This window comes from Bombina bombina, chromosome 5 (genome assembly GCF_027579735.1).
Source record: "Bombina bombina isolate aBomBom1 chromosome 5, aBomBom1.pri, whole genome shotgun sequence".
NCBI classification, from domain to species: Eukaryota; Metazoa; Chordata; class Amphibia; order Anura; family Bombinatoridae; genus Bombina; species Bombina bombina.
This window is the reverse complement of record NC_069503.1, coordinates 1104305226-1104322797: the sequence shown is the minus strand read 5'-3', so window position 1 is coordinate 1104322797 and position 17572 is coordinate 1104305226. Positions and strand designations below refer to the sequence as shown.

The window sequence follows — 17572 nt, the reverse complement described above, 5'->3', positions numbered from 1 at the left end:
TATACAAATTATTAGGGAAATCAAATTAAATTTACATTTATGTACGCAGTATGCTCACAATACGCGCACATTAACATGCCGATATACTAAATGCTGATTTCTTTTTTTTATTACTTGTTCATTTTTTAGTTATTACAAGTTTTTTTTCCCTAATGAATGACTGGTACTTTTAAAAGGATACTAAACCCCAAAAAAATTATTTCGTGATTCAGATAGAGCACGCGACTTTAAACAACTTTCTAATTTACTCCTATTATCAATATTTTTTGTTCTCATGGCATCTTTATTTGAAGAGCTGGAATTTAAGCTTAGGAGCCGGCCCATTTTTGGTTCAGCACCCTGGGTAGCGCTAGCTGATTGGTGGCTACATTTAGCCATCAATCACCAAGAGAACAAAGAAAAATTGATAATAGGAGTAAATTAGAAAGTTGCTTAAAATTGCATGCGCTATCTGAATCATGAAAGAAAACATTTGGGTGTCGTATCCATTACATTAATTGCCTCATCAACGAATCAAAGAAATGTGTTCATTCAATAGTTCATTCTTTAAAAAGGTCTATCCAGTATAAGAAAATGTGCATTTCTTATATTTATCTTTGGAATGAATGAATTTATGAATTTTTATTGATTCATTAATTAGTTAGAAATTCTAGGTCTAATTTTTATGTCATTACTTTGCATACATAATTTAAATGTTAAACATTTAAAGGGACAGTCTACTCCAGAATTGTTATTGTTTAAAAAGATAGATAATCCCTTTATTACCCATTCCCCACAACCACAACCAACACAGTTTTTTACCTGCCCCCTTATTTCAGTTATTTTGACAGACTTTCATTTTAGCCAATCAGTGCTGACTCCTAGGTAACTTCACAGGCGTGAGCACAATGTTATCTATATGGCACACATAAACTAACGCCTTCTAGTTTTAAAAAACGGTCAAAATTCATTCTGATAAGCGGCGGCCTTTAAAGTCTAAGAAATTAGCATATGAGCCTACATAGGTTTAGCTTTCAACTAAGAATAACAAGAGAACAAATCAAATTGGTGATAAAAGTAAATTGGAAAGTTGTTTAAAATGACATTCCCTATCTAAATCATGAAAGCTTATTTTTGACTAGACTGTCCCTTTAAGATTTCCTTAGCAACCTGACTTAAAACTCATCAAATTAATGAACTGTTTCTGATTGGCTCACTTGTCAGGTTCTGTTCAGAAACTGCAAGGCTTTGCCGCTTCTGAGAGATGCGTTACCTAGGTGTTTGACCATTTTGTGAGGGTTAAACGCACAGAATTCCAGAGTCTGTAATGCTGTAATTAATAAAGATTTATAGTGACAGTAACCCTTTTGAGATTTCAATCAAAAATGTTTAATTTTGTGTAGTAAATCAGCTTTGCAATATAGTTTTAATCAATTGTTTAAAATGATAGATAATCCCTTTATTACTCATTCCCTTGTTTGGCATAACCAACACGGTTATATTAATATACTTTTTACCTCTGTCATTACTTTGTATTTCAACCTCTGCAGCCTGACAGACTTGCATTTTAGCCAGTCATTGTTATCTATATGACACACATGAACTAGCACTGTCTAGCTGTGAAAAACTGTAAAAATGCAAATGAGATAAGAGGCGGCCTTCAAGGGCTTAGAAATAAGCATACTAGCCTACCAAGGTTTTAGCTTTCAACTAAGAATACCAAGAGAGCAAAGCTAATTTGATGATAAAATTAATTGGAAAGTTGTTTAAAATTGCATGCCCTATCTGAGTCATGAAAGTTTTTTTTTGGACTGGACTGTCTCTTTTAGGTAATTTTATATTAAAATACATTCCATTATTTTACTTTGGGTTTAACCTTTAGTGAAAGGGTTAAATACATAGTCAAAGTTCTGGTCCTGTGCCTCTCCAGATGAGGATACAGCTAATGGGCCAATGAGGGGCAGGCTTACCTACTACATATCCGTTTCTAATCGGCTTTAGCAGAGGAACAACTGAAAATCAAAGCAGGGTTGCTGGATGTGTCTACAAACAAGGGTGGAGTTTGGACATGGGAAAAATAATTGTTCACACTAACCTGATAAGTTAATTAATTGTGCTTGTTTTTACAAGATGTTTACTTTCTTCCTTAAAAGAAGAGTCCACTTGATTTTTATTATTGTTTAAAAATATAGATAACGGCTTTACTACCCATTCCCCAGTTTTTCATAACCAGTTTCTCACAGGCTGCCTGTTATCTCAGTGCTTTATAAACCTTGCAGCAACAGCCAGACAGTGCTAGTTCATGTGTGCCATATAGATAACATTGTGCTCACTCCTGTTGAAAATGATAATGGTTATGTTGGTGAAGTGAAAACATAATTTTAGAAAAACTGCTTAATATTTGAATTTAATTTGCAATTGCCAGTGGCAAAGCTATCGGTAACTTCAGCTCAGCGCCTAATCTGTATAGGAAACAAAGGGAGCTGTGCGTTTTTTCTTCTGCGACTGTGACGGTTTCAATGCAAAAAAATAGAGGCTGATTGGTGCTAGAGTATAGGCCAATAAAAACTCTTACAATAAAGCTATATTAGAGGCATGTTCCTGGGTTGAAAAAGAATTGCATTTTATTTATATGGGTGCAGGTGTTTCCTATCCTAATATATAAAAGGCCAAGTGTGTTTGTCCGAAGCTGTCATGCGCAGTAGAGACAGCACGAGGACAAACACACCTGACCTGCTGTTGCGGTGGAAGTGGGCGTGGCCGGACGGGGGCATGGGTGTGGCCGGGAATGTGGGCGTGGTCGGGGCGTGACCGGGCGCGAGAGAGGGGAGAGAAATAGAAAGAGAGGGAGAGAGACAAAAAAAGATAGGAAAGAGCTAAAGAGAGGGGGAAGAGCAGAAGAGAGGGGAGAGAGAGCAAAATAGAGGGGAAAGAACAAAATAGAGGGAAGATAGAGGGAGAGGGGGGAGAGAGCAAAAGAGAGGGATGGAGAGAGAGAGCAAAAGAGAGGGGAGAGAGACAGAGCAAAAGAGAGGGGGGGAGAGAGAGAGCAAAAGAGAGGGGGAGAGAGAGCAATAGAGAGGGATGGAGAGAGCAAAAAAAAGAGACAGAGCAGAAAAGAGGGGATGGAGAGAGAGCGCAAAAGAGAGGGGGGGGAGAGAGAGCGCAAAAGAGAGGGGGGAGAGAGCGCAAAAGAGAGGGGGGGAGAGAGAGCGCAAAAGAGAGGGGGGGGGAGAGAGAGCGCAAAAGAGAGGGGGGAGAGAGCGCAAAAGAGAGGGGGGGGAGAGAGAGCGCAAAAGAGAGGGGGAGAGAGAGAGTGCAAAAGAGAGGGGGAGAGAGAGCGCACAAAAGGGGCGGAGAGAGAGAGCGCAAAAGAGGGGGGAGAGAACGCAAAAGAGGGGGGAGAGAGAGCGCAAAAGAGGGGGAGAGAAAGCAAAAGAGAGGGGTAGTGAGAGAGCAAGAGAGGGGGGGAAGAGAGAGAGAGCAAGGGGGGGAGATAGAGAGGGGGGGGGGGAGAGAGCGCAAAAGAGAGGGGGAGAGAGGGAGCAAAAGAGGTGGAGCGAGAGAGAGAGCGCTAAAGAGAGAGAGAACGCAAAAGAGGGGGGAGAGAAAGCAAAAGAGGGGGAGAAAAAGCAAAAAAGAGGGGTAGAGAGAGAGCAATAGAGGGGGTAGAGAGAGCGCAAAAGAGAGGGGGGGGAGAGAGAGCGCAAAAGAGAGGGGGGAGAGAGCGCGGAGAGAGAGGGGGGGGAGAGAGAGCGCAAAAGAGAGGGGGGAGAGAGTACAAAAGAGAGGGAGAGAGCGTAAAAGAGAGGGGGAGAGAGGGAGCAAAAGAGGTGGAGCGAGAGAGAGAGCGCAAGAGAGAGGGTGAGAGAGCACAAAAGAGAGGGGGAGAGAGAGCAAAAGAGAGGAGGGAGAGAGAGCAAAAGAGAGAGAGAGAGCAAAAGACAGAGAGAGCGCAAAAGAGAGGGGGGAGAGAGAGAGCGCAAAAGAGAGGGGGAGAGAGAGAGCGCAAAAGAGAGGGGGGGAGAGAGAGAGAGCAAAAGAGATGGGGGAGAGAGAGAGAGCAAAAGAGAGGGGGGAGAGAGAGAGAGCAAAAGAGAGGGGGGAGAGAGAGCAAAAGAGAGGGGGGAGAGAGAGAGAGCAAAAGAGAGGGGGGAGAGAGAGAGAGCAAAAGAGGGGGAGAGAGAGAGCAAAAGAGAGGGGGGAGAGAGAGAGAGCAAAAGAGAGGGGGGAGAGAGAGAGAGAGCAAAAGAGAGGGGGGAGAGAGAGCAAAAGAGAGGGGGGAGAGAGAGAGAGCAAAAGAGAGGGGGGAGAGAGCAAAAGAGAAGGGGGAGAGAGAGAGAGCAAAAGAGAAGGGGAGAGAGAGAGAGCAAAAGAGAGGGGGGAGAGAGAGCAAAAGAGAGGGGGGAGAGAGAGCAAAAGAGAGGGGGGAGAGAGAGAGCAAAAGAGAGGGGGAGAGAGAGAGCAAAAGAGAGGGGGGAGAGAGAGCAAAAGAGAGGGGGGAGAGAGAGCAAAAGAGAGGGGGGAGAGAGGGCAAAAGAGGGGGGGGAGAGAGATCAAAAGAGAGGAGGGGGGAGAGAGAGATCAAAAAAAGAAGGGGCAAGACACAAGGCAAGTACTCTTGTATTACTATGTTTTATTTATATCATTGTATCCTCTTGCAAGTGCTGCTGTAACACTGTGTCTTATGTGTTTACTTGGTTCCCACTTTCAGAATAATGCTCAATATCTTCATATTCCTTTTTGCTACCTCTTGTCTCTACAACAAACTACATTACTCAGTTACTCCTTCACCCTCTCCACCTGCACTGTTCATTAGCCCATCTCTCTTATACTCACCTTACTTTTGTACTCATGAACTCTACTTATTCCTAAATACTCTCTCTCCCCCCTGCACTTCAGTTAAACAACAGTCTCATTACTGCAAATCTGCTTCTCATCTCATGTCACTCTCCCTCTTGCTCATACTAGCTGCTGGCGACATCTCCCCTAATCCTGGTCCCTCACAACCTCCTAACCTTTCACATCCTTGTGTGCCTTTCAATATACTTCAAAAACTAAACTCTGGTAACCTTAATCGCATTCCTCTTACATCTAAAAACCCCTCCCCCTTCATTTGTGCACTCTGGAACTCTCGCTCTGTTTGCAACAAGCTAACTTCTATCCATGATCTCTTCATCTCCCACTCTCTTAACCTTCTGGCTCTTACAGAAACCTGGCTCTCTGCTTCAGACACAGCATCCACTGCTGCACTGTCACATGGGGGTCTCCATTTCAGCCACACTCCTAGGTCTGGCAATAGACAAGGAGGTGGTGTCGGTATTTTACTTTCCTCTCGTTGCACCTTCCAACAAATACAGCCCTTCTCTTCACTCACATTTTCTTCATTTGAAGCACACATGATTCGGTTATTCTCTCCCCTCTCTATACGTGTTGCAGTCATATACCGCCCCCCTGGCTCCCCAACTCAATTTTTAGATCACTTTGCTGCCTGGCTTCCTTATTTCCTTTCCTCAGATACCCCTGCCCTCATTCTTGGCGACTTCAACATCCCCATTAACAATCCCACTGCCTCATCTGCTAAACAACTTCTGCAACTCACTTCCTCTTTCGGTCTGTCACAATGGACTGATTCTCCCACTCACAAAGACGGTCACTCCCTTGACCTGATGTTTAGCTATCGATGCACTCTCTCAAACTTCTCAAACTCCCCTTTTCCTCTTTCTGACCACCATCTCCTTACCTGCAACATATCATCCCTTCCTACAACTCTCCCACCTTCTACACCTCACACCAAACTTCACAGAAGCATTAGGTCTTTAGATCAGCAACAACTTGCTAATTCCCTTCAACCGCTCCTCTCAACCTTCTCCTCCTTTTCCTGCCCTGAACAATCTATCTGCCACTATAATTCCACCCTTATATCCGTCCTTGACAATCTCGCCCCTCTTACCACTGCTAGGAAATCACACACTAATCCCCAGCCCTGGCATACTCCTCTGACACGGTACCTACGCAGATGTTCCCGTACTGCTGAACGGCATTGGAGAAAATCACGGAGTTCAGCTGATTTTCTTCATTACAAATTCATCTTGAACTCCTACTACTCTGCCCTTAATCTCCACAAGCAACACTACTTCTCTACTCTTATCTCTAATCTTTCTTCAAATCCAAAACGTCTGTTCTCCACTTTCAATAGTCTCCTCCGCCCTCCCCCACTTCCTAATACAACTTCTCTGTCAGCTCAAGACTTTGCCAGTCACTTCATTAACAAAATTGATTCCATCAGACATGAAATCAGCTCTCAACACAATTCCATTCTCTCCCCCCCTCAAATACTCTCACTCAACCACAACCCTCATAACCTGAAACTTAGTTCATTCTCCCCTGTTACTGAGGACGAAGTTTCAGCACTTATACTGCGCTCTCAACTCACTACCTGTCCCCTTGACCCTATCCCCTCACAGCTGCTCCCCTCTCTCTCTGATACCCTTACCCCTATACTAACACACATTTTCAACCTCTCCCTCAGCACTGGTACATTTCCCTCATCATTGAAACATGCACTGGTCACACCTATCCTCAAAAAACCTTCCCTTGATCCTACCTCCCCATCCAACTACCGCCCAATTTCCCTCCTCCCTCTTGCTTCAAAGCTTCTCGAAAAACTAGTATATGCACGCCTATCCCATTTCCTTACGTTAAACTCCCTTCTTGACCCGCTGCAATCTGGATTTCGTCCCTATCACTCCACAGAGACAGCTATTGTTAAGGTCACCAACGACCTACTTACAGCTAAATCAAAAGGCCACTTCTCTCTGCTTATCCTCCTTGATCTGTCCGCAGCCTTTGACACTGTCGACCACCCTCTTTTGCTCCAAACCCTCCAATCCTTCGGCATCTGTGACACAGCCCTTTCGTGGCTCTCTTCCTACCTGTCAAACCGTACCTTCAGTGTAGCCTTCTCTGGGGCCTCCTCTGCCCCGTCACCCCTTTCTGTCGGAGTACCGCAAGGCTCTGTCCTCGGTCCCCTTCTCTTCTCAATCTATACGTCATCACTAGGTTCCCTTATTAAGTCCCACAGTTTCCAATATCATCTGTATGCCGATGACACCCAAATCTACTTCTCTGCACCAGAACTATCTCCTTCCTTGCTAACCCGTGTCACTAACTGTCTTTCTCACATCTCTTCCTGGATGTCCTCTCACTACCTCAAGCTAAATCTCTCCAAAACTGAGCTCCTCATTTTCCCCCCTTCTTCCAAAATCTCCACCCCCAATATCTCTATAACTGTCGACAACTCCATCATTACCCCTACCCCGCATGCCCGATGTCTCGGGGTCACATTTGACTCAAATCTTTCCTTCACTCCTCACATTCAGTCCTTGGCTACAGCCTGCCGCTTCCACCTTAAAAACATCTCTAAAATTAGACACTTCCTTACACAAGACACAACTAAGATTTTAATCCACTCTCTCATTCTTTCCCGCCTTGATTACTGCAACTCTGTCCTCTCTGGTCTCCCCTCCTACCGCCTAGCTCCTTTACAATCCATAATCAATGCCTCTGCCAGACTCATCTTCCTTACACGTCGCTCTTCATCTGCTGCGCCTCTCTGCCAATCCCTTCACTGGCTTCCTCTTGCCTCTAGGATCAAACACAAAACTCTCACTCTTACATACAAAGCCCTCAACTGCACTGCTCCCCGCTACATCTCAGACCTTGTCTCCAGATACTCTCCCTCCCGTCCCCTTCGCTCTGCTCATGACCTCCTACTCTCCTCCTCTCTTGTCACCTCATCACACTCCCGTTTACAGGACTTCTCCAGACTGGCTCCCATCTTATGGAACTCTCTGCCTCGCTCCACAAGACTCTCTTCTAGTTTTAAAAGCTTCAAGTGCTCCCTAAAGACTCTACTGTTCAGGGACGCATACAACCTACGCTAACCTTTCCTAATACCAGTTCCTCTCCTCCACTGCAATCCCCTGAACCCTCTTAGCATGTAAGCCTAAAAGTCCAGCTGTCTGTAGATCACCTTCTTAAGAGCTGACTACAACAGTGCAACTCTTGGCAGGGCCCTCTACCCTATAATTGTTTTGTTGTACTCCCCCTTTGTTTATAGCGCTGCGGAATCTGTTGACGCTCTACAAATAACCGATAATAATAATAATAATAAGAGGGGGGGGGGGAGAGAGATCAAAAGAGAGGGGGGAGAGAGAGAGATCAAAAGAGAGGGGGGAGAGAGAGATCAAAAGAGAGGGGGGAGAGAGAGAGAGATCAAAAGAGAGGGGGGAGAGAGAGAGAGAGAGAGATCAAAAGAGAGGGGGGAGAGAGAGAGATCAAAAGAGAGGGGGGGGAGAGAGAGAGATCAAAACAGGGGGGGGGGAGAGAGAGAGCAAAAGAGGGGGGGAGAGAGAGAGCAAAAGAGAGGGGGGAATAGAGAGAGAGCAAAAGAGAGGGGGGGAAGAGAGAGAGAGCAAAAGAGAGGGGGGGAGAGAGAGAGAGCGAAAGAGGGGGGGAAGAGAGAGAGCAAAAGAGAGGGGGGAGAGAGCGCAAAAGAGAGGGGGAGAGAGTGAGCAAGGGGTGGGACCGCTGTACTGCAAAAAATGACCCGTGTGAACGGGCTTTAGGACTAGTCTATTCATAAAGCTTTAATGTTGTGCTTTTCGGCCAATGAGCAGTTGGTCCCTAAGGATGAGTTGTGCACTTGCTGTTAGTTTCAAGATCAAACTAAACAATTGTCTTGCTATAGAATAACATATCACCCAAGTGTAAACAGTTTAAAAACAAATACACTTCTTGTTTGCTGCAATTGTTTTTCAAAAGCCAAAATCCACTCACCACTAGCCTAATTTGTACAAGCCACTCTAGCTTTGTTACTGGAGTAGACAAGACTAGTTGACAGGTGCTGTATGTAGTAGTTTTAAGAATTCTGTAGTGTGCATTTCCAATTCTGAGACTTAAAAAATCCACAATTTTAAAGGGACGCTGTACTGTAAAACTGGTTACACTTAATATGATTCTAATGAGTTGTTATACTAATCACAGAGTAAAATTGATGGGAAATTGCTCCATTACGTTTATTTTTGTATATGAAATATCTGTTTTTGATAAATGAACACACAACCCTTTTAAATGTACTGAGTATGCAGAAAGAGTAGACATCCTTATCTTGTGTATTTCTCTATACACATCTGCCTCATTATCTTATATTTATTTATACACAAAAGCCAATACTTAGATTGAGCAGCTGAAAATAAATATTTTAGTACACTCTCTCTCACCTCCACCGGCATGCTGCTTATTCTTGTTGTGGTTTTTATGGGCAAAATCAGCTAGTTCAAATCACATAGTAAAGGTAAAGGATATATTTGTAACCAATTTAATACTCTCCAGCTGGTAACATAAATCCTTGGGAACATATTAAAGGGGAGATTTTTTACAGTAAATTCCACAGGATAATTTAGTGGTATAATCTCATACACTATAGCAGAGGATGGAATAAATGTTCGTCATCTAACCTACTTACTATGCGTTTCCTCTTTCGGTCTGGCTTTCCTCAGGTACCCACAAAGGATGGGCTGCGGTACAGATGCGCCTGCTTCATGAGCTTGTCTATGCGTCTAGAAGGATGGGGAACCCAGCTTTGTCTGTCCGACATCTGTCTTTCCTTCTGCAAACCATGCTAGACTTCCTGTCAGACCAAGGTAGGTGATTGTTTTATATCCATTTACCTCTTTAAAGTACCATTAAATACTGTAGAATTGCATAATCAACATATGCATAATAAAAAGACAATGCAATAGCACTTGCTTTAAATTTCAAATGAGTAGTAGATTTTTTTTTTTCTGACAAATTTCAGTTATGTTCATTTTCCCTGCCTCCTCTAGCATGTGACAGCCATCATCCAATCACAAAAAGCATATACGTATATACTGTGAATTCTTGCACATGCTCAGTAGGAGCTGGTGCCTCAGAAAGTGTGCATATAAAATGACTGCACAATTTGATAATCTAAGTAAATGAGAACTTTTTTTTTTAAATTATCCTCTCTGTCTGAGGCAATGTTTATGTCTAAGTAGACAGCATACTTATATTTTTGCATCAAAGAAACAGATTTTTGTGGAACGGTTTGACTGTTTGCATATTATTTTTTTCTTTCATGTAATTAGCAAGAGTCCATGAGCTAGTGACGTATGGGATATACATTCCTACCAGGAGGGGCAAAGTTTCCCAAACCTCAAAATGCCTACAAATACACCCCTCACCACACCCACAAATCAGTTTTACAAACTTTGCCTCCTATGGAGGTGGTGAAGTAAGTTTGTGCTAGATTCTACGTTGATATGCGCTCCGCAGCAGGTTGGAGCCCGGTTTTCCTCTCAATGTGCAGTGAATGTCAGAGGGATGTGAGGAGAGTATTGCCTATTTGAATTCAATGATCTCCTTCTACGGGGTCTATTTCATAGGTTCTCTGTTATCGGTCGTAGAGATTCATCTCTTACCTCCCTTTTCAGATCGACGATATACTCTTATATATATACCATTACTTCTGCTGATTTTCGTTTCAGTACTGGTTTGGCTTTCTACAACATGTAGATGAGTGTCCTGGGGTAAGTAAGTCTTATTTTCTGTGACACTCTAAGCTATGGTTGGGCACTTTTTTATAAGTTCTAAATATATGTATTCAAACATTTATTTGCCTTGACTCAGGATGTTCAACATTCCTTATTTCAGACAGTCAGTTTCATATTTGGGATAATGCATTTGAATAAATCAATTTTTTTCTTACCTTAAAATTTGACTTTTCCCTGTGGGCTGTTAGGCTCGCGGGGGCTGAAAATGCTTCATTTTATTGCGTCATTCTTGGCGTGGACTTTTTTGGCGCAAAAATATTTTCTGTTTCCGGCGTCATACGTGTCGCCGGAAGTTGCGTCATTTTTGACGTTCTTTTGCGCCAAAAGTGTCGGCGTTCCGGATGTGGCGTCATTTTTGGCGCTAAAAAAATATGGGCGTCACTTTTGTCTCCACATTATTTAAGTCTCATTATTTATTGCTTCTGGTTGCTAGAAGCTTCTTCACTGGCATTTTTTCCCATTCCTGAAACTGTCATTCATGGAATTTGATCAATTTTGCTTTATATGTTGTTTTTTCTATTACATATTGCAAGATGTCCCACGTTGAAACTGAGTCAGAAGATACTTCTGGAAAATCGCTGCCTGGTGCTGGAGCTACCAAAGCTAAGTGTATCTGCTGTAAACTTTTGGTAGCTGTTCCTCCAGCTGTTGTTTGTATTGAATGTCATGACAAACTTGTTAATGCAGATAATATTTCCTTTAGTAAAGTTACATTACCTGTTGCTGTTCCATCAACATCTAATACTCAAGAGTGTTCCTGATAACATAAGAGATTTTGTTTCTAAATCCATTAAGAAGGCTATGTCTGTTATTCCTCCTTCTAGTAAACGTAAAAAGTCTTTTAAAACTTCTCATTGTTCAGATGAATTTTTAAATGAACATCATCATTCTGATTCTGATAATGGTTCTTCTGGTTCAGAGGATTCTGTCTCAGAGGTTGATGCTGATAAATCTTCATATTTATTTAAAATGGAATTTATTCGTTCTTTACTTAAAGAAGTCCTAATTGCATTAGAAATTGAGGATTCTGGTCCTCTTGATACTAAATCTAAACGTTTAGATAAGGTTTTTAAATCTCCTGTAGTTATTCCAGAAGTTTTTCCTGTTCCTGGTGCTATTTCTGAAGTAATTTCCAGGGAATGGAATAATTTGGGTAATTCATTTACTCCTTCTAAACGTTTTAAGCAATTATATCCTGTGCCATCTGACAGATTAGAGTTTTGGGACAAAATCCCTAAGGTTGATGGGGCTGTCTCTACTCTTGCTAAGCGTACTACTATTCCTACGGCAGATGGTACTTCCTTTAAGGATCCTTTAGATAGGAAAATTGAATCCTTTCTAAGAAAAGCTTACTTGTGTTCAGGTAATCTTCTTAGACCTGCTATATCTTTGGCGGATGTTGCTGCAGCTTCAACTTTTTGGTTGGAAGCTTTAGCGCAACAAGTAACAGATCATAATTCTCATAGCATTATTATTCTTCTTCAACATGCTAATAATTTTATTTGTGATGCCATCTTTGATATCATTAGAGTTGATGTCAGGTATATGTCTCTAGCTATTTTAGCTAGAAGAGCTTTATGGCTTAAAACTTGGAATGCTGATATGTCTTCTAAGTCTACTCTGCTTTCCCTTTCTTTCCAGGGTAATAATTATTTGGTTCTCAGTTGGATTCTATTATCTCAACTGTTACTGGAGGGAAAGGAACTTTTTTACCACAGGATAAAAAATCTTAAGGTAAATTTAGGTCTAATAATCGTTTTCGTTCCTTTCGTCACAACAAGGAACAAAAGCCTGATCCTTCATCCTCAGGAGCGGTATCAGTTTGGAAACCATCTCCAGTCTGGAATAAATCCAAGCCTTTTAGAAAATCAAAGCCAGCTCCTAAATCCACATGAAGGTGCGGCCCTCATTCCAGCTCAGCTGGTAGTGGGCAGATTACGTTTTTTCAAAGAAATTTGGATCAATTCCGTTCACAATCTTTGGATTCAGAACATTGTTTCAGAAGGGTACAGAATTGGCTTCAAGATAAGGCCTCCTGCAAAGAGATTTTTTCTTTCCTGTGTCCCAGTAAATCCAGCGAAGGCTCAAGCATTTCTGAAATGTGTTTCAGATTTAGAGTTGGGTGGAGTAATTATGCCAGTTCCAGTTCTGGAACAGGGGCTGGGGTTTTATTCAAATCTCTTCATTGTACCAAAGAAGGAGAATTCCTTCAGACCAGTTCTGGATCTAAAAATATTGAATCGTTATGTAAGGATACCAACATTCAAAATGGTAACTGTAAGGACTATCCTGCCTTTTGTTCAGCAAGGGCATTATATGTCCACAATAGATTTACAGGATGCATATCTGCATATTCCGATTCATCCAGATCACTATCAGTTTCTGAGATTCTCTTTCCTAGACAAGCATTACCAGTTTGTGGCTCTGCCGTTTGGCCTCGCAACAGCTCCAAGAATTTTTACAAAGGTTCTCGGTGCCCTTCTGTCTGTAATCAGAGAACAGGGTATTGTGGTATTTCCTTATTTGGACGATATCTTGGTACTTGCTCAGTCTTCACATTTAGCAGAATCTCATATGAATCGACTTGTGTTGTTTCTTCAAGATCATGGTTGGAGGATCAATTTACTAAAAAGTTCATTGATTCCTCAGACAAGGGTAACCTTTTTGGGTTTCCAGATAGATTCAGTGTCCATGACTCTATCTTTGACAGACAAGAGACGTCTAAAATTGATATCAGCTTGTCGAAACCTTCAGTCACAATCATTCCCTTCGGTAGCATTATGCATGGAAATTCTAGGTCTTATGACTGCTGCATCGGACTCGATCCCCTTTGCTCGTTTTCACGTGCGACCTCTTCAGCTCTGTATGCTGAACCAGTGGTGCAGGGATTACACAAAGATATCTCAATTAATATCTTTAAAACCGATTGTACGACACTCTCTGACGTGGTGGACAGATCACCATCGTTTAGTTCAGGGGGCTTCTTTTGTTCTTCCGACCTGGACTGTAATTTCAACAGATGCAAGTCTTACAGGTTGGGGAGCTGTGTGGGGGTCTCTGACGGCACAAGGGGTTTGGGAATCTCAGGAGGAGTTCTTCTTCCAAGAGTGATCTCCAAGATTCTGAAGGAATGCTCGTTTGTTCTGCTGGTAGCTCCAGCATGGCCTCACAGGTTTTGGTATGCGGATCTTGTCCGGATGGCCTCTTGCCAACCGTGGACTCTTCCGTTAAGACCAGACCTTCTGTCGCAAGGTCCTTTTTTCCATCAGGATCTCAAATCCTTAAATTTAAAGGTATGGAGATTGAACGCTTGATTCTTAGTCAAAGAGGTTTCTCTGACTCTGTGATTAATACTATGTTACAGGCTCGTAAATCTGTATCTAGGGAGATATATTATAGAGTCTGGAAGACTTACATTTCTTGGTGTCTTTCTCATCATTTTTCCTGGCATTCTTTTAGAATTCCGAGAATTTTACAGTTTCTTCAGGATGGTTTGGATAAAGGTTTGTCTGCAAGTTCCTTGAAAGGACAAATCTCTGCTCTTTCTGTTCTTTTTCACAGAAAGATTGCTAATCTTCCTGATATTCATTGTTTTGTACAAGCTTTGGTTCGTATAAAACCTGTCATTAAGTCAATTTCTCCTCCTTGGAGTTTGAATTTGGTTCTGGGGGCTCTTCAAGCTTTTTGAACCTATGCATTCATTGGACATTAAATTACTTTCTTGGAAAGTTTTGTTCCTTTTGGCCGTCTCTTCTGCCAGAAGAGTTTCTGAATTATCTGCTCTTTCTTGTGAGTCTCCTTTTCTGATTTTTCACCAGGATAAGGCGGTGTTGCGAACTTCTTTTAAATTTTTACCTAAGGTTGTGAATTCCAACAACATTAGTAGAGAAATTGTGGTTCCTTCATTATGTCCTAATCCTAAGAATTCTAAGGAGAAATCATTGCATTCTTTGGACTTCTAGTCTATTTGTTATCTTTTCCGGTTCTAGGAAAGGTCAGAAGGCCTCTGCCATTTCTTTGGCATCTTGGTTGAAATCTTTAATTCATCATGCTTATGTCGAGTCGGGTAAAACTCCGCCTCAAAGGATTACAGCTCATTCTACTAGGTCAGTTTCTACTTCCTGAGCGTTTAGGAATGAAGCTTCGGTTGATCAGATTTGCAAAGCAGCAACTTGGTCTTCTTTGCATACTTTTACTAAATTCTACCATTTTGATGTGTTTTCATCTTCTGAAGCTGTTTTTGGTAGAAAAGTACTTCAGGCAGCTGTTTCAGTTTGAATCTTCTGCTTATAATTTCAGTTTTTTTCATTATAAAATTTAAACTTTTATTTTGGGTGTGGATTATTTTTCAGCGGAATTGGCTGTCTTTATTTTATCCCTCCCTCTCTAGTGACTCTTGCGTGGAAAGATCCACATCTTGGGTAGTCATTATCCCATACGTCTCTAGCTCATGGACTCTTGCTAATTACATGAAAGAAAACATAATTTATGTAAGAACTTACCTGATAAATTCATTTCTTTCATATTAGCAAGAGTCCATGAGGCCCGCCCTTTTTTGTGGTGGTTATGATTTTTTTGTATAAAGCACAATTATTCCAATTCCTTATTTTTTATGCTTTCACACTTTTTTCTTATCACCCCACTTCTTGGCTATTCGTTAAACTGATTTGTGGGTGTGGTGAGGGGTGTATTTGTAGGCATTTTGAGGTTTGGGAAACTTTGCCCCTCCTGGTAGGAATGTATATCCCATACGTCACTAGCTCATGGACTCTTGCTAATATGAAAGAAATGAATTTATCAGGTAAGTTCTTACATAAATTATGTTTTTGGAATTTACTGTATTTTTTGTTGCTGTGAGGTTTACTTCATTCCTTTGATCATCCTCTTAATTCGACAGTATCGGTCAAGTAGTAGCATTATTTTTTTTATCTTTAAGTGTCTATAGTGTGTACTACTAGGGCAAAAAACAGGTGCAGCAGCTGGGGGAATCACATGACACCTATGTCCCAACTCTCTTTTGGGCACTAAAATCAAAATTAAACTTTCATGATTCAGACAGGGCATGTAATTATAAAAAAGCAACCCCCCCAAAAAAAAAACTTTTCCCATTTACATCCATTATCAGATTGTGCACAGTCTTTTTATATGAGCACTTTCTGAGGTACCAGCTGCTACTGAGCATGTGCAGAGTTCACTGACATTGGCTGATGGCTGTCACATGATGCAGTGGGCAGGGAAATTAAATGAAATTTAAAACATTTGTCATCAATCTTCTTATTTAAAAGTGCTGTTACATTATATTGTTATACATTTGCTTATTGTGCAGTTCTACTGTATGCTACGCTATTAGCTTTAAGCTTTTGAGCTTGAAATGTTATGTGTATAGGATGCTGGCCTTATTAGGGGTGGGTTAGCAGACCAAGCATTTGACAATCACTCTGGCTTAATGGGGCTGCATGGACCATGCTTCTGATTTGCGGTGCCTATTACATACATAGGGCTAGATTACTAGTGGGGCTCTAACTGTTGCGTGCAAGCGATAAATTGGGTATATCAAGGATCTTTGCGCGCGTCAGAAGTAGCACACGTATTACAAGTTGAAGGTAATCGCATTCGCTGGAGTGAAATTGAATTTAATGCGCATTGGGATAGCACAACTTCAGAGTTCTGGTAAACTGTTACATGAGGCAAAATAGTTTGACAAAATACATCAAAAATACATTGTACAGTTACACTCATAATAATGCTGTCTAATAAAAATGATTTAAAAAAATTGCATAAAAAAGGGCTCAAAGATATAAGATTTAAGGTGTTAGAAAAAAAAGGCATGCAAAGGGATTTAAAACACACATACATACATACACATCTAAATATATATATATAATCAATGTAAATATTTGCATAGGAAATTAGTACATCTAGGCAAGTATCCCCGCATGCTTTTCCCTAGAAATTCTTAATATACAATGTTTCCAATGCACAAGAGAATTTTGGGTAAGATATACAAATTAGATATGCAAATACTCAGGTTTTTTTGCTTCAAAATACTTTTTTGACACAGCAATCCTTTTAACAGGAATATGACAGCAAACCAGAAATCACTCACTAGACAAGCCTGTTTCGTTCTTTTTGGAACTCATCAGTAGGAGATAGATTTCTGGTTGCTGCATTGGTAAAGCTATTTTCATGGTTAAACCAAAATTAATTGAAATTATGGGGGGGAGATAAAAAACTGAAATTAAAATCCTCCATGTCTCAAAATTAAATCAATCTAAATATTTGGTACTACTTTGTGTGACTGACACAATTAGATTTTTACAAAAAGAGAGGGGTTAGAGTACTGGCACTAGTTTAGTGTGTACAGGAGTATATGGAACTAGTAAATGTTCCGGTGCTTACCCACCTATATATTACAATTAAAGAGAAAAGAGGTAAGGGAACCTCAATTAAAGCAAGTGGTTTAAGCTAGCACTCATTCCTGTGAAACGTCTTTAAAATTAAAAAGCAAACTTTAATAAGTAATTTAAAATACCGGCCTAAATACCCAGTGTACCAAACGTTTTAAACTAAGTCACAATTGTCCCCCTGTTTCCTGGCCGATAGCAGCTCCCTCGGCTTCAGGTGACAGGGACAATGGACTAATAAGTTAAAAGCAACAATCACCAATATGCAACTAAATGCACAAAAAAAGATAAGCAGCAAACTAGTTTCGGCTGTACTATCAGCCTTTCTCAATGCTATGGACAAACCGAGGCCCGGGTGCCACCCCTTTAAATAGCACTAAGCTCAACCTTTTAACCAATCAGCGTTTCATGTAAGGATACTCCTACTAATGATCCAATCCCTGTTTGTTGCGGGATTGTGACGTACACCAGCAATAGCCCAAACATTTATTCATGTGTATATATGTTTGAATAGTGCGGTCTCATATACTAAAAGTAGTTCCATCTGATTTT

The 17572-nt window shown here is 41.3% G+C and overlaps 1 protein-coding gene across 2 annotated transcripts in view; it reads left to right on the top strand.

Annotated features, from left to right (window-relative positions):
- Window positions 1-17572, top strand: part of TRAPPC9 (trafficking protein particle complex subunit 9) — a 1774054-nt gene that overhangs the window by 30387 nt on the left and 1726095 nt on the right. For both annotated transcript variants that reach the window (XM_053715382.1, XM_053715383.1), the window contains exon 9: window positions 9543-9686. In XM_053715382.1, coding sequence (XP_053571357.1) covers window positions 9543-9686 — 144 coding nt within the window. The remainder of the gene's footprint in view (window positions 1-9542; window positions 9687-17572) is intronic.